At 35.1% G+C, this 17,756-nt stretch overlaps 1 protein-coding gene across 1 annotated transcript in view; it reads right to left on the reverse strand.

The window, feature by feature from the left end:
* Positions 1-9,992: 9,992 nt before the first annotated feature.
* The window catches only part of LOC107742326 (5-formyltetrahydrofolate cyclo-ligase-like), a 16,293-nt gene continuing 8,529 nt past the window's right edge, over positions 9,993-17,756 (reverse strand). The window contains 1 exon segment of the mRNA XM_016555246.1: positions 9,993-10,284. Within this exon segment, the coding sequence (XP_016410732.1) occupies positions 10,058-10,284 (227 nt within the window). The 3' untranslated portion in view covers positions 9,993-10,057.

A 17,756-nucleotide genomic window follows, 5' to 3' on the forward strand; every position in this document is an offset into this window, starting at 1 on the left:
AGAACTCGGTCCTTTGTTCACTTAGTTTTATCGTGGATTTGTTTACAAACAAGGCACAATTCGACGTGGGATTTTCAGAAAGATTGAAACTAAAAGATGATGCTGTGTGACTGTATTGGATCCGACAGTAATGTCTCAACACACAAGTCTGAGGAACTGTTTTTATTACGTGATCACTATTGCTTTGTCTCTTCTTACAGATCGTTTGATCTGTATTGAGTTATTTATGCGTTTTTAACCTAAAACACAGCAGTCCATCTGTGAAGGACGTTGGGTGTCAAACATACACAACTATTAGCCAATCACAGCAGCGGGCGTTTACTTCCGAGTCTACAGTCAGCCACGACTATTCAAACAGAGCGATCTGAAGAGGGGGGGTCAAAAACAGGACCGAAAATAGCCTATTACTTCTAAATTATGATGTTTTTTGATGTAAAAATCTTGATAACATTAAGGTGGACCTCAGAGAACAGTACAAAAAAAAAAAAAACAGAGGCAGTTCATGACCCATTTAATCATGTCCTCTAAAACCAGATTTTTTTTTCCCTCCACTTTTTCATATTGCAATATTACACAGTGTAGTAAAGCTACAAATAAGGACAAAAAATATATAAATAAATAAATACATGTGTCCATTTATCCCTGACATATTGGGGTAAAATTTAGGCTACATTTTCGAGATAAGACAAACTGTAGCATAATGTGTAGTAAGTGTAGTATAATTTGAATAGATTATACACGACAAACACTGGCATCCAGTACACCCTGAATAAGAGTAAACAAGAGATTTAGTCTGTTGGATCACAGGGGGCTGAGCACTTTTATCGTTGTTTTCCCTCAGCCCTTTGAGACAGGCTTGATGACTGTCAACAGCTCCTGTGCCTTGCGCAGAAAACCTACCCAATTTGCACACCTTCCCTTTTCCTCTCGTTGCTCTTCCTGTGAATTACTCGCGTGTCTCTCCGGAGCTGTCTGTTTCTGTCAAACACCCGCTCCCAAAGCTCCCGCCTCCACGACGAGCAGCGTGAAACGAAACGAGGAGATTTATCCTCAGACGTAAACAACGAAACGTGTGTATTCGCTCCTCTCTCTTGAGTGGAAAGACACCACATGTTGTAGATCGAGGGGTTTATTCACTATTATAAAATAGTGTAGGCCTACTGACAGGAAGTTTGTGAACAGTTTTCCCTTTACAGACAGCTCACTTTAGTTCTTATCAAATGTATCAAATTATATTTTACATTTAAACTAGTTTATAAAATATAAGGAAACACATTTTTGCTATAATTATGTTATAGCTCATACAGCTTTCCCACCGAACATAGTCTGTCACGTGACAAATAAACAAACAACTCCGGAGGTGAAAAAAAATATTTTCTGTCTCTCATAATTAATCTTTGGCTGCATTATAATGGTTTCCTAATTTTGGAATATGATCAAAGTTTGTGTATGTATTGAGGGAATTTGGCTATTGAGGGAATATAACTCCACTCAAATGTACAAAATGATTCGATTAAAGGGGTGGTTCACAGTTTTTTTTCTAGGCTTGATTGTGTTTATGGGGTGCAGTCTAACATGTGTTAATGCTTCGTTTTTAAAAAAACAAATTATTTTTCACATAATTTATCTTTATTCCACACCACTCTGTCCCTTCTCTGAGAAACACGCTGATCATTTCCTTCTTGTATGAAGCCCCTCTGTTAATATCGCTTATCAGTTTGAGCCCGATTGAGAAGAGAAGCAGAGGGTATTAGGGAAGAGGATCGCGCAGAACCTGCGCAAGCACGACTTTTAATGGTAGGCCTATGTTTTTTGTTTGTTGTTGTCTTATACTTTTAACAGCAACATTACACACTAACTAACGTTAAAAAAGTGAAATCACAATGAACCACCCCTTTAATGTTTAGTTCATTTTGCCGAATGAGAATCAAAGATCAAGGAAATTTATCCGATCCAATTCAGTTCAGTGAATCAGTTCATTTAGATGGTTCATTTAAACGATTCCATAACTCATTTCCGGTGGGTATCTGAGCAATGTTCACAAACAAAGCTGATTCAAGCAACCGCTGAAGTAGGCCTAATAATAAAACTGTTGAGCAAAATTGAGAATTTAATAAGTCTAACTTTTATGTTGCGCAGTTGCAGTGTGACCGTATAAGTTTATGACTTTGTAGAAATTAAGTGCAATTAAAATTAAATTAATGCAGAATTGTATACACTATCAATCATAATAATAACATACGATCATATGATCTTTCTGTCACTCGTAACTGATATCATATAATCTATATTTAAAAGTATATTGCCATTTAAAAATAACTTGAGTATAGTTAACCACTTTTGATAACTTTAAAAGGTTATGAGTGTAGTTCAACTGGAATCAAACGCAAACTTGGACCATGAAATCAAACCAATTGTCAAAACAGATTTACAGAAGAAACACCAATTCATTGGACTTACAAGGTAAATGTTGCTTCAAACTAATAAAACAATAGGCCATCTGCAGCCGTTCCCTTCTCCTCTCGTCTCTGCTCCTGTGGAGAGGCTGGATCACTGTCCTGCCAAGACAGACTCCAGTGGATGACAGCCTGAGACGGTGTGATTTCTGCCCATGAAGGCCTCACGCTGAGTGCTATGTAAGCTGTTGTGAGCCGCCCTCATCCTCTGGCAAAGAGGAATCAGTTTCTGGGCTTCTGTGGAGCCACAGTGAGCGGGATCCATTTGCCAAGCCATTAAAGCATGAATGTGTACTAGAAGCAAGCCTTTAATTCTTCAAAGGACTCTGATACTGTTCCTTCTCTTAGTCTCGTGTGATTGTCATTCATGCCCAGAAAGCTGTGAAGTGATGTGCTGTTAATTTGATGTTCCATGAATATTCAGTGCTCAAATCTGTATAATTTATGTCAGAATTTAGGTGTTAGGACAAAGGCTGGAATCGTTTCGAATGTATTGACCGCTGTGTAGAAATCAGGAAAACTTGGAAATAACTTGGAAATCAGGAAAACTCAAGAAAAATTGCTTTCATTAATTGAAATAAAGCTCAAATTAAATTAAACAAACATTAGATAAACATTTTTTAAAAATAAATACATTTAATTTAATTTACTTTAATTAAAAAAATTTGTTTTTAAATGTATTAGACATTTTGACTTGGCAAAAAGTTAGTAAATAAGTAATAAAATTACTAAAACCTAAATAAACATAACTTGATGTGAAATAAAAATATTTAAAACCAACCAACCAAAAAAAAAAAACTAATACAAAAGACAAAAGCACAATAACATTTCTAAAGCTAATTCAAAATACTAATAAATACTGTAATAGTATATGTTAATACTAAAATAACACTGGCTTTTCCTCATAATGTGATGCCATTTTAAAACTTAGATTTTACTTATAAATGCCCCTTATGTGTAAAAATCTTTACTTAATATATTTTGTGTGCACATCAGGATTGTGCATCTTTTATATTTAGTAAATATAATTTAAAATATTACCTAACATTTCTTTATACCAGTTGTACTGTGTATAATGTGGGCAATTCATACTAAAAATGAAACTATTAAAAATAAGAATTATTAAAACCTACACAGCAAACATATTAATTTAATTTCATTCTGCTTCCGGACATTTAAATGACAAAAAAAAAAACACAAGACTCAAATTCAATGCAATAATCACCTAAAGTTGTGACAGAAGATTCATGTTTTCAAAATTGGTCTTAGTCGTAGTGTGTGTCCAAGGGTTTGTGGTCTTGTTTCAATCAATGCATGAGCTGTTTATCTTGGCATCTAGCTATTTTAACGACAAACAGAGAACTCATTTTACACATCATCCCTCAAACATCATGCCTCAGGTTATCGGTGAGCTCAACCCTTGTTCCTTCATGCATCACGGACCAGTTTTACTGATGACATTCTGATTTATTTATTTCTCCACTGTTCACAGTGAATCAAACATTCATGAAGGAGAATTATTTCATAATGATAAATGTTGGTCAAAAACCAAGACAGGTCTATCAATCATTAGTTTCCAACAAAACATGATTTCAACCTTTGTTGTTGTTTTAGGATGGTAACCATTGTTCTTCTTTAATTTGTTTATTTAGAGTTCTGCGGAAACCCTAAATGTGAGCCTTGTAAGAGTTTAGTAACACTGGTGGTACCGCAGTAAAGTTTTTGTCAGTGCACAAAAATCACTTATGACCAACCTTGGAGACAAATTACAGACATCCTGCCAAAACATTTGTCAGATAAAAATCACAAAAGACTTTTATCTAAAGAAAAAAAAAAAAGACAAACCAACTTTGATGTCAGTTTAACAAAGCCAGCCTAGCCAAAAAAGTTAAAAAGCCTTGAAGTTTGAAAGTTGTAAAGGCCACATGCAGCCTACTTTTAATACTTCAAAATTGTATGGCATTAAAGGGATAGTTCACCCAAAAATGAAAATTACCCCATGATTTACTCACCCTCAAGCCATTGACTTTCTTCTTTCAGAAGAATACAGTCGGAGTTATGTTAAAAATGTCCTGTCTCTTCCAAGCGTTATAATGGCAGTGAATAGGGGTTGAGATTTTGAAGCCCAAAAAACTGCATCCATCCATCATACAAAAAAGTTTTAGATGGATAGATAGATGATAGATACCTGTTGAAAAAATAAAGACAGCATATGTGAACCTGGACCACAAAACCAGTCATAAGGGTCAATTGTTTTGGATAAATAAGCTTTCCATTGATGTATGGTTTGTTAGGATATGACCATATTTGGCCGAGATACAACTATTTGATAATCTGGAATCTGAGGGTGCAAAAAAATCTAAATATTGAGAAAATCACATTTAAAGTTGTCCAAATGAAGTTCTTGGCAATGCATATTACTAATCAAAAATTAAGTTTTTGATCTTTACTTAATATCCTAATGATTTTTGGCATAAAAGCTAAATCAATAATTTTGACCCATACAACGTTTTTTTGGCTATTGCTAAAAATATACCCCAGCGACTTAAGACTGGTTTTGTGCTCCAGGGTCACATATGCTGTTTAGGTATATGTTTTAAAGCATGGCAGCTGGTTTGAGCTGTTTTAAGCTGGTCTTTATAGTTGGTCATGAGCTGGTCCTGAGCAGGAGCTAGTTGCTTAGACCAGCTCAGAACCAGCTTAAACCACCTCAAACCAGCTGCCATGCTTCAAAACATATACCTAAACAGCATATGCTGTTTTTTCAACAGGATAGATAGATAGATAGATAGATAGATAACACTGGATGGAATGGTGGATGGATCTATCTGTATATACAGTACAGTGGTAGAATGTTGGATGGATGGATGGAAAGCTCTATCTGTATATATATTCAGAGACAGAACATTGGATGAAGGGATGGATAGACTTATCTACATATAATGATAGAACGTTGATGGATCTATCTGTATAGACTGATTCTTTCATGCTATTATTGTGTGGCTGATCAAACTCCAGATGTGAACTTCTGGTTACTCGGTACGTTCTGCATCATCCAGCTTCACCTGTCAAAGCGTGAATCTCATCCAGCAAGCGTCTTCATTTCACCATTTATTAATTTCTTATAATGAGCGGCCGTGCTGAGTTGGCATTCCCTCCAATTAATGGCATTCCCGATTTTTTCCCCTCCAATTAATCATTCCTTGGAACCTACTGTTTTTGATTAAGCAGGAGGCAGTTTGAGAAGATAAACGCAGCGCTGGGCGAGGAAACCTTCTGCTGTGTAATGAAAGCATCCACATATATCAGGCAAAGAGCAGCTTTATTTTAATCATCATGTCTATTGGGGTTTCTCTGCAAATGGCAGACATTCAGAATAAGAAAGTATTACGCAAACGCGACGAGTTTCGCTATTTCTGTCCCTTCCTGACCAGTTAGCCATAAGGTCAATGCTGAATTCAGCCGTTTTTTTCTGCTTTGAGCAGCCTGAGGCCTCATTTATAGATGTGAATATATGAATGTACAATGATGTACAAGTGACCCTACTGACTCTTCTTAATGAATGCTCCAAGTTTTGTGCATGATTCATCACAGTATGCCTTAATAAATGATCAAATGCATGGAATTTAAGATCAAATCTAATGCACATGCATTTTAAAGACACTCTAGGACTGTACTTCTCAAATGCACTTTCTTGCCTCAATCAATTGAATGACTGAATGCAGTTTAAAACATTTGTGTTACATGCTATTGCATATACCTGCCTTTTAAAAGGTGGTATACAGTTTATACACTGCACTTTGAAGTCTGTAAGAGTTTTTGAATGTTTTTGAAAGAAATTTCTTATGCTGACCAAGGCTGCATTTATTGGATCAAAAATACAGTAATACTGTGAAATATCATCACAAATTAAAATGACTGTTTTCTATTAGAATATATTTTAAAATGTAATTTATCCCTGTGATGCAAAGCTGAATTTTCAGCATCATTACTCCAGTCTTCAGTGTCACATGATCCTTCAGAAATCATTCTAATATACTCAAGAAACATTTCTTGTTATTATCAATGTTGAAAAGAGTTGTGCTGCTTCATATTTTTGTGGAAACCACATGATACATTTTTTTTGTCATGATTGTTTAATGAATAGAATGTTCAAAAGAACAGCAAAATAAAATATTTTGTAACATTGTCACTTTTTTATCATTTTAATGCATCCTTGCTGAATAGAAGTATCAATTTCTTTCTACAAAATCATACCCCAAACTATGTATATTCTGTTATGAATATGGCCTATGTCTTTGGTAGATACACATAGGCTACCTGCAAGGCAGCAATACACAATGGACAAAGAAGCAGACAGAAAATTGAGTTTGTTTTTGAAACGCAAAACAATCAGTACTTGATTTTACACGAAGCAGCATCAGTCTCCACTTACTTAGCTCTGTTTTATGAATTCACTGAGAACAGAACAAGAGTAATTTATGTAAGTGCACCCCATGATTTTCTCCTATTTCTACCTCTTTCATCATCTGAAAAGGACAAAATCAGGCACAATAATACTTGTTCTTGTAGTCGTCGTGCAGAACTGCTCTGTAGAACTGCATTTATCTTGTGCTTTGTTCTTTGCTGCTGCGTCTGATTCCACTGTATTGATTAAACTAAGAAGGGCTCGTCTACATTACAGTGTTGTCTCATAGCAATTATAATCTTCCCTCAGCACAGGTGTGGAAGTGTTTGCTTTCCACCTCATTCTCCATCTCAGAGCTTAGAGGCATGAGTCTCCTGAATATATTTTATAGAAGCACAATCAAAATGTAGATTTATAATGAATGAAATGCCACAAGCCAAAATTGTATTCAGCTGAACTTGAAGCAAATGGTTTTTTTTTCTTTTGCCCTGAAATATCAGCTTCAAGATAATTATAATGAGGCGAATGGCCTCTGTTTCTTTCCCACAGCCAAAAGACATTATACCAAGACGCAGTGTTGGTGTAACACTTTATCTGAGTTCCTTTTTCAAATAAGTAACGCCAGTTCCTTTGTTTTTCCATGTCTTGACTGACAGCTCTCCTGTGAGAAATCTGGAGTAATGCAGAGGTTTTCTGTGCACTGCGTGAACATGATGCAGTTCTAGACTAAATTTATTTACTCATCTCACTTGCACAAAAACAGATTCAGTATTTCTCAAAATGAATAAAAACAGTGAAGAGCAAACTCAGAATATAACGCAAACCTGCAATAATTGAATGCAACAAAAAAATCCTTTATTTATTTCCTTCAGCCTGAGGCTTATTCATCTCACGTTTGGTGTGAAATGGCTTTTACATTTGCCAAAAATAGAATGTTTTTATATTAAAAACAAACAAGCAAGCCCAGATCAGAAAAAATAATGCAAAAGTAACATAGCACATTACTTTCCATAAAAAGTAACCAAAGAAAACAATTAGTTACTTTTTCATGGAGTAACGATATTGCAATGCATTACTTTTAAAAGTAACTTTCCCCAAATCTGCCAAGACAGTGCACTCAAATTATTGTGAATGGAAGAAAGTGCTATGCATAATAAGGCGGAATAAGTACCACTTTGTAAATAAATAGCCAATGGCCAGTTGCTAAAGTCATTATGTCATTGCAGATGACATTAGACGCTCTGGACGCATTGACTGGTCCAGCCTGAAATATAAGCTTTTAAGCACTATTTGAACATAAGGAATAACATTCATGCGGCAGTTTATGTCAGATTTTGATGCTGATTTGAAATATGTAAATATGAGTGTGGCAAGCAGTTTTTTTAATTTTTGGTACCGCTATCCAGTGTAATTACAACAGTGAGATATTAACGAAAATGAAAGCCAATTAGTTAACTGTAGGGGGCTCCAAAGTCGCAAAAATACACAAAATTACATATGGTTTCTAAATTCTGTCATTATTTACTAACTCTCATGCATGTCGTTTCAAACCTGTATGCTGTTATTTCTTTCCATGGAACAGAAAAAAAAAGAGTTATTTTGAAGAATCTTAACACAAAAACAAAGTTCCATAAAAATAGACAATAAGACTATATAAATGGAAAACAACTATCATCAAAGAAAAAAAAAAGTGAAATGTAGAATTGCTCATTATGCCCGTCTTAATTCACATGCTGTTTGTCAATAAAGAGCACCGGGGCAAATCTCAACGCTTCTGCCGCTTAATGAGGCAATAAAGGATGTCAAATGCAGTTTCTAACCAATTTTATCCAAATGCAAATAAGAATAGAGGAAAGACTTCTATTTAAAAGAGTCTAGTATGCAGTAATGCAGTGAAATGGCTTTTTTCAGTTGTTAATGCCAAGTTTTCAGTTGTCAATACATTTAAAAAAAGCAGGGTAGTGTTAAAAACAGTGATACTTTTTCCAGGATTCTTTGATGAATATAAAGTTCCAAAGAAGAGCATTTATTTACAATAGAAATATTTTGTAACATTGTGTTTTTACGGCTACTTTTGATCAATTTACTGTGTCCTTGCTGAAGAAAAAAATATTATAAAAGTATTCAGTTGGCACATTTTTTGTTTACATGCACATACATACATACATACATATATATATATATATAAAACTGATAATAGTGTTTAAATTTGAGGATAAGTCTATAATATAATATTTCAAGTTGAAGCATTTCAGGACATGATACAAAAGAAATCAGAATCAGAATCAGAATGAGCTTTATTGCCAGGTATGTTTTCACATACGAGGAATTTGTTTTCATGACAGAAAAGTAGAATCAGGTACAGAAGATCATTTTGAAGCAATCTTTACCCAAAATGCAAATTCTGTCATTATTTATTCACTCTCATGTAATTTCCATCCCGTATCTGTCAATTTTCTGTTGAACACAGATTTCAAACTCCAAAAAAGACAAAGAAAAAAAAGTACCACAAATGTCTTCTGAAGCCTGCCTGAGGAACATACTGAAATTACAGTTATTACTGATAACGTTACTTTCTCTCAAAATTCAAATAATAATTTGAGTTTGAAAACACTGTCACTGTAATTTTTGCACATGCTGTAACCAAACATGGGCATGCCAAATCATAAATATGTAGCGGAGAATCAAATTTGAGAGCTGCAGTGCAGGATTTTTCAGTGAATAATGACTTTTCATTATTCAGTTTATTCCTCACACCGAGTTATGACTTTAGAAGACTATGAATATAGCTCAAAAGAGCACTTTAATGGTGACAGCCATGGTCACAATGAATTGTTCCTCTATAGAAATGAACCGTATGAAGATTCTTCAAAAAAAAATCCCCTTGTGTTTCACAGAAAAAATAACGGCATATTTAATACATGAGTGACTAAATAAAGGCCAAATTTCCATTTTTGATTGAACTGTTCCTTTAATGTCAGGACAGACTGCATATTTAGCCTTTTGGTCATTCTTATGCTGATACAGAAGCTCTTCTCTGAAAGGAGTCCCCAGACATTATTTGATTTCAGAATATGGATTGCATCCAAAGAGATTTAATGCATTTCATTCAGAAACGGGATCGATGTCGCAGGAATCATTTGAATTCAAATGACTTTGAGCAGCGCTGAAATCAAGGTCTGACTGGTGCAGTTCATTCCTCGTCTTCATAGAGGACTTCATCAATAGGAATATCATGTTCACCCACTGGGACTTCAGCACACAGCTGCTCTTTGAAAGCCAAGGCCATGGTGTACGGCTTTCCCTTCGGGTGCATCCTACAGCGCTCCAGATACGTGTCGTAGAAATCCTTTCCTCTGCCAAGCCGATTCCCCTTCTTATCAAATCCCAAACCAGGCATGAGGATAAGATCTAGTCCTCCTGTAACAAAATTAGAAAGGAAAGACAGTAATTAAATAAGATTATGTGGATTATGCAGATTTGCTGTTGGAGCTCTAATTACACCATTACAGCACAATACAGTGAATTTTCAGGCCTCAAGAACCAAAAAAAAAAAAAAACGTGCAGGGAAGCCAAACATGCTTCGAAATGAAACCACTGAGTGGATTTCAGGCAATACAGACTGTCATTTAAGAGCTAGAAACACAAAGCATCTGTGTGCTTACAAAAAAGTTATATGTGTTTTATAGAAGAACATACTTATATTTCACAGGTTTTCTGTTCATTTGCAAATATATTCTGGCTATTTATAATGGAAAATATGCATCATGCATGCTTTGTAATTGACGGATATAATCAATGCATGTCTATTTTGAAATTACAGTAGCTTCTTTTAGACGATAGTTGCAGACATGTAAAGCAATGACAACTATTAGTGGCTAATTATAAGTATTACACAAAATAGGTTTGAAGATTCTGATTCTGATTAACACAAGAATGTGGCAGTAAATATACTGCAAAAGTATGCTGAAACTAATATAATTTAATGCAGAGCAAATCATTATTCTAACCTCAATATCTTAGAGGAAGAAGGTAGCTTGTTTTGCAGTCCATACATAGCTAACAAACTTTCTATTTTCAAACACTGTAAATAATTATTTTTCAAAGTTGTAAATAAAAAATGATTGGACTGTGTTACAAAGAAGACTCTTTCAGTTTTTCTAATCTAAAATTTCACGTTTAATTCAATGTGTCATTTCTTCGTATCTGTTTGTGAAATTTACTCAAGGACGCTCATGCAGCCAGCAAATACAAAATCACTCTGCGCCGCATTCATGAAACAAGCAGAACAAATTGTGTACAAATCATGGGTAAATCCATTAGTATGCAAACTTTGAAATTTAATGCAAATATTTACAAATGGATTATAGCACTGCAGAATTGGTGTAATATTTACTTTTGCCAGATGTACACTGCAAAGGTGGCACAAAAGCGCTTCTGAAGTGGTATTTTGGTGTCTATAAAAACCATGTATAAAAACATGGACGTAGTGTCTGTGACGTCACCCGTAGGTTTCTGAAGAGCGTTTTTGAAGCTCAAACCCTGCATTCCATTCGGAAGGGCTCATCCCTATGCCCTAATATCCCTTCAAAGGGTTTACCCTCCGGAGTGAGAGCTTCGAAGGGTTGAAGGGTGTAACCGTTTCTTGAAGTGCCCTTCTGCGTCATCATCACGTGCCCACACGGAGGCGCCGTCATCATGCAAAGAATCTGCGCAAAGGATCATGGGAGCCCGAAGTGTCCATCAGTTGTACCCTTCGAAATCCTTCATTCCGAAGGGCCCTTCTAAGTGGACAGTTTTGAGCACTTCGGTTTGGAACGACCCTTCAATATGGCGGCCATGATTGTTTTCACTCCGAAGTGCCCTTCGGAGGGCGATATATCTCGTTTGGAAGGCACCGAAAGTGGGCGGAGCCGGTCGTCGCCATCTTGGCAGCGCGTCACCGCTCGTCACTCCCGGATAATCGAAAATGGGCAATGAGGCGGGAGCTGGTTGTTTAAACCACGCCCACCTAGCTCGACGGTGGTGACAGTAGCGGCAATCCACCTGTCACTCAAGTGGCCACGCCCTTAATTATGCAGAACTTTAAGGCTTAATATAATTTAAACGGATGAGTTATAAAAAAATTCACCCCCCTCACAGTTGTCATGAAGGGCAAAATTAGCTATATAGACCAAAACCACTTTTTGTACCAGGCTGTAAACATTTTTTTTTCTGCTGTAAATTTGGGCATTTTAACATGGGGAGTCTATGGGACTGACTCCCTTTTGGAGCCAGCCTCTAGCGGCCAGTTGATGAATTGCAGTTTTAGCGACTTCCGTGTTGGTTTCACGAGAGAGACCGGAAGGTTGCCGCTTGGTGTCTACACAGACCGTTTAATGCTGCTCATAGGAGGCATAAATGCATTTACACAATTACAACTGCACACTTCGATACCAGGGGCTGACCAGGCGTAATTTAGTCTGGCTTTTATTGCATCTGAGTTTTGAGCAGGCTGTGTAAAGATGCCTTTTTGATAAAATTCTAATTCCTTATTTAGAAATTGCTAGTAAATTTCACAAATAATAACAAAAAATGGCAAGTAACAGATTGAATTAAACATGTAATTTTGAAGTAAAGCCTGAAATAGTTTTTGTCTTGTAAAATGTACACTAATAATCTTTAACAAATATTTTTTACACTGTTAAAAATAAAGGTGCTTCATGATGCCATAGATTAGAAGAACGTTTTTGTCTAAATGCTTCCATAAAGAACCTTTAACATCTGAAGAACCTTTCTGTTTCACAAAAGGTTCTTTGTGGCGAAATAAAGTTCTTTAGATTCTAAAAAGGTAAGAAAGAGATGGTTCTTTAAAGAACCTTTGACTGAATGGTTCTTTGTGGAACCAAAAATGGTTCTTCTATGGCATCGCTGTGAAGAACCTTTTAAGCACCTTTATTTTTAAGAGTGTAGCCAACAAACACTCTACAATTTAAGGTCACAATTTGGGCTACAAGAAACATGAGTAGAACGCACTTCTAGGTAGACTGTTCATAAACTTGTTTGTTGAAAAGCAAGCAGAACCAATTTCTGTTTCTCATTCGTAAATCCATTAGTATGTAAACTATCACAATTGCATTCAACAATTTATGTACAAATGGATTTACTTTCTCATGAAAAGAAACTTGTTTGCTCGTGAAAAGAAACAAATAAACTACATATTAAATTCACAAAATGAGCCTCATAAAACAACAAATTTCTGCATTAACTGTTAAACTATACATAAATTGTTACATTAAGTTCAATACAACAGTTTACAAACAAACAGATTTACACTCCGCTGTTGTAGCCAACAAACACTCTACATTCCTAATGAGCCTGTTGGGCCTCGTTCATGGAAAAAATTATGATTTTCTGCATTTCTGAAAATGCATTTGTACGCAAATTGTATTTCAACTTCTGCACAAATGGATTTACGTTCTGTTTATGTTCATGAACGAGGCCCATTGCTTATAAAGGCCTTACAAATTTGCCGATTTTGAAGACAAAGCAGCCAGAGAGTCTGATTTATTGGTTTTCATGAAATCTGTGTTACGAGTCTGAATTTTCAACACAAGTGTAATGAATCAGTCCACTGAAGGCGAGTTGAAGTGTGAAGAACCCAAGTGCAGTTTATTTACAGTGTGATCCAAACATCCAAACAATAATCCGAGACTTGACTTGACATGAACAGACTTGACTTGACGAGGCATGAACAGACTTGACATGAACAGACTAGACTCACAAAACCATTAAATATTGATTTCAATGGTGTGAACGTCTCACAATCACAGCCTGTTCCTGTGCACCGCTTGTTCAATATTTCAGTCGGCTCTGTTCTAATAAGCATGTCTTCAACATTCATTAATAATGCATCTACGCAGAACAAGAGTATTACATACACATTTTAACATGACACGACTGTGTTGGGAAATCATAAGCAGTCGCTTTAAATAAATAACAAAAACAAGGCAGTAAGATGACAGCATGGTCTCAGAGAGCTTCAACTGTATACTTCAAAATATAATTTTGTGATTAATGAGTCTGAACCAATCAGATCATCTCCAATATAAACAAGACTAATTGTATTTAACGTCCTACTCAAGCAATCACAGATCTTTTACTTTCATCATTTCTGCAGAACGTTTTTATCAGGCCGAATCTTCGCAACATCTGGGACTGTCCAAGATCTCAAATCATCGTTTTGTCCCCAAATTGCTCAAGGTTTCGATCTGAAAGTGCATCAGTCCTTTGCTCTTCTCCCGTCTCATCTCTTCATCTCATCTATTTATCTGCCGATCCCAGTTCACAATCCTCTGGTGTAAAAGGTGAAGCAAAAAAGGATTTGAAGAAACACAGGCTTGTGCCGATGGGGATTCCTCACATTTTTTTGTTACTGTAGATGAAAAGCACACTTTTATGATTGCTTTCATTTTTTCAATGACAAACCCTCAGTCATATAATGCTGCTAAAATGTGAAAAGAGGGAGACAAATTGAGATATTTCTACTGTAATATATATATGTGTGTGTGTGTGTGTGTGTGTGTGTTACGCCTATGGAGAGTCCCCACAAGGATAGCTGACCAGACTGTTTGTGTGTGTGTGTGTGAATTAAATTAATAATATACATATATAATCTTTTTTTTTTAAATAACACTTTTATTCTGCAAGGATGCATTAAAAATAGGTCAATAGTGATACATTTATAACATCAAAAATATATATATTTCCAATAAAGTCGTTCTTTTGAACTTTCTATTCATCAAAGAATCTTAAAAAAAAATGTATTATGGTTTCCACAAAACTATGAAGCGGCACAACTGCTTTCAACATTTATAATAATAAGAAGTGTTTCTTGAGCAGCAAAGCAGCATATCAGAATGATTTCTGAAGGGGAGAGTCCCCACAAGGATAGCTGACCAGACTGTTTGTGTGTGTGTGTGTGAATTAAATTAATAATATACATATATAATCTTTTTTTTTTAAATAACACTTTTATTCTGCAAGGATGCATTAAAAATAGGTCAATAGTGATACATTTATAACATCAAAAAAATATATATTTCCAATAAAGTCGTTCTTTTGAACTTTCTATTCATCAAAGAATCTTAAAAAAAAATTTATTATGGTTTCCACAAAACTATGAAGCGGCACAACTGCTTTCAACATTTATAATAATAAGAAATGTTTCTTGAGCAGCAAAGCAGCATATCAGAATGATTAAAGAGGACTTAAAAAAACATACATTTTCAATTCACTAAAACAGCTGTATTTGTCAGAGACTCATTCCATGTATGGTTAGGCATATACACTACTAACAGCCTATGAGATGCTAGTATTTTGATCAAATAAATGCAGCTTTGGTAGGCATAAAAGAGGACTTAAACAAACATACATTTTCAATTCACTAAAACAGCTGTATTTGTCAGAGACTCATTTCATGTATGGTTAGGCATATACACTACTAACAGCCTATGAGATGCTTTTCATACTGCAGCCGGAAATATGAGTCATTCCATCCAGACGGCACAGTTCATTAAGTCCAAATGTTTGTTGGAATCATATAAAAACTTGTTGATTTACAAGCGGCACGGTTTGACCTTAAGGAAAGACAGTGAGGAAGGGAGTGTTATTGCGGGATTAAATGCTATCGGAGCGCCTCAATCAGACACCAACAGATAGGCAATGAAGTTCACTTCGCTGGATTCAAACCATTCAGTCTTGTTAGCACTTAGTGTCACAGTGATGTACAGCCAATACTAGCATGCAAAGATTGTCCAGCACACAGATTCAACGCTTGTCCCTCCTTCAAACAAACACACACACACACACACACCTGACAATTTCATCTAATCATGGCTTTCTTTCATTTCTTTTTGTTGGCAACAGTTGTTAAAGTGAAGTCAATGTCCATTTTACTTCTACAATCATAATATCAACCAAAATGATCATAATAACTTAAAACAATATCTAGATAGTTATTATAAAATGAATATTATATCAGGGTTATCATCATTAACTAGAACAAACTATTTAAAAACAAATAATTTTGTTACTTGAAATAAAATAAACGTTTAGTTTACGTCGAAGTACTAAAATAACTCAAACTAATCAATTAAAATTAATAAATAGTATATAGACATTTTTTAAAAATACAAAAAATGACAAAATACAAAACTTTAAAACAAAAGTGAGACTAAAACAGCACTGTATTATTTATAAAATAGCTAAAACTAAAACTAAACATAATAAATATTATATAGACACATTAAACAAATCATAAAAATAACACAAAATGACTAAAACCAAGTAAAATTCAAAGTGAAAACAGAAAATATAAAAATAAAATCTCATTCATAGTATTAACAAAAATTATAATGGTGTATCAGTGATACTAAAATAACACCTGTATTATATATTTTATATTATAACTAAAACTAATAAATAAAAACTAAAACTAAAAATGTATAAATACTACTAAGCCATTTAAAAACAAAAAAATTAACAAAAGACCTTGAGAAAATTAAAGTGAAAACAGAAAATATATAAATAAATTAAAATTAATATTTCATCATTACTATATCAATGACACTGAAATAACTATTATATATGAAAACAAAACTAAATAAGCTAAAACTAATAAATAAAATTTTGATTAAAATGACAAAAAACACAACAAAATTAGTAAAAATTTTAATTAAAATAAAAATCAAATTGATTCATAATTATAATCGTATTCATATCAGTAATACTAAAATAAGTATTATATAAAGGATAGTTGTTTCAGAGGTGAAACAAGTTATTACATATTAATGAAAGCTTTAAAATACCAACATTTGAAATGCTGCGTGTACTGACTCGTCAACAATAAGACCAGAAATCTCTATTTAGAAAGCAAATAAACTTTGACATTTTTTGTCACATGAATTTTTATTTCATGTTGACTTTAAAGGCAAACACCTCAAGAGGCGAGAGAAAGCTGCAGGACGTCCTGAGCTCAAGGTGATGGTTTTACTCTGCGGGAACAAACTGCACAAAAACAGCCACCTTCCTCTCTCACCCCGGGACAGTTGAGCACGATTACACCCCTCCTCGTGTGCGGTTCACATATCACACATCATCCGCTCCTCTCTCTTTAATGTACATATACACAAACACACCCCATCAAATCTGGGGCTAAACCACACAGACTTTAATCTCCGAGTTGTTACTTACTCCACAGGGGCGAGAGGCTTTGGTCTGCCGTCCTGTAACACCCGCCTAGTTTATATTCTCCACCACACGGCTGATTTCTTTCCTATTTGCTTTAGAAAACAAGCCATTCTGCTAGAATGTACGGTTTACTTAAGCTATAATTAGCCTGATGATAAACGATAGAGATTAAGTAAACCGTATAGATAGTAAATTAGGACGATTAGATGAAAAGCACATCTTTGATATCCATAAACAGCCGACAGTCACAAAACCCATAAATACTAGCTGTATGCAGGCAACGGCATGATTTATGAGTCATAATTCACTTACTGCAAATTAATGTGGGGAATACATTAAAGGGGTCATATGATGCGATTTCATTTTTTCCTTTCTCTTTAGAGTGTTACAAGCTCTTGGTGCATAAAGAAGGTCTGTAAAGTTGCAAAGACTAAAGTCTCAAATCCAAAGAGATATTCTTTATAAAAGTTAAGAGTTAGCCACACCTACCTAAAACGGCTCGTTCGAACACGCCCCCACATATCTACCACACTATGTGGGAAGATTTGCATAACACCGCCCAAATGTTCACGCAAAGAAAGAAAGCGTAACTTTTATTCTCGCTGTAGTATTGTAGTTGTTGCCGCCGCTGCCATGTCGTGAAGGCGCTGTGTGTTTCCTTG

This window comes from Sinocyclocheilus rhinocerous, unplaced genomic scaffold (assembly GCF_001515625.1).
Source record: "Sinocyclocheilus rhinocerous isolate Xijiao unplaced genomic scaffold, SAMN03320098_v1.1 scaffold75, whole genome shotgun sequence".
NCBI classification, from domain to species: domain Eukaryota; kingdom Metazoa; phylum Chordata; class Actinopteri; order Cypriniformes; family Cyprinidae; genus Sinocyclocheilus; species Sinocyclocheilus rhinocerous.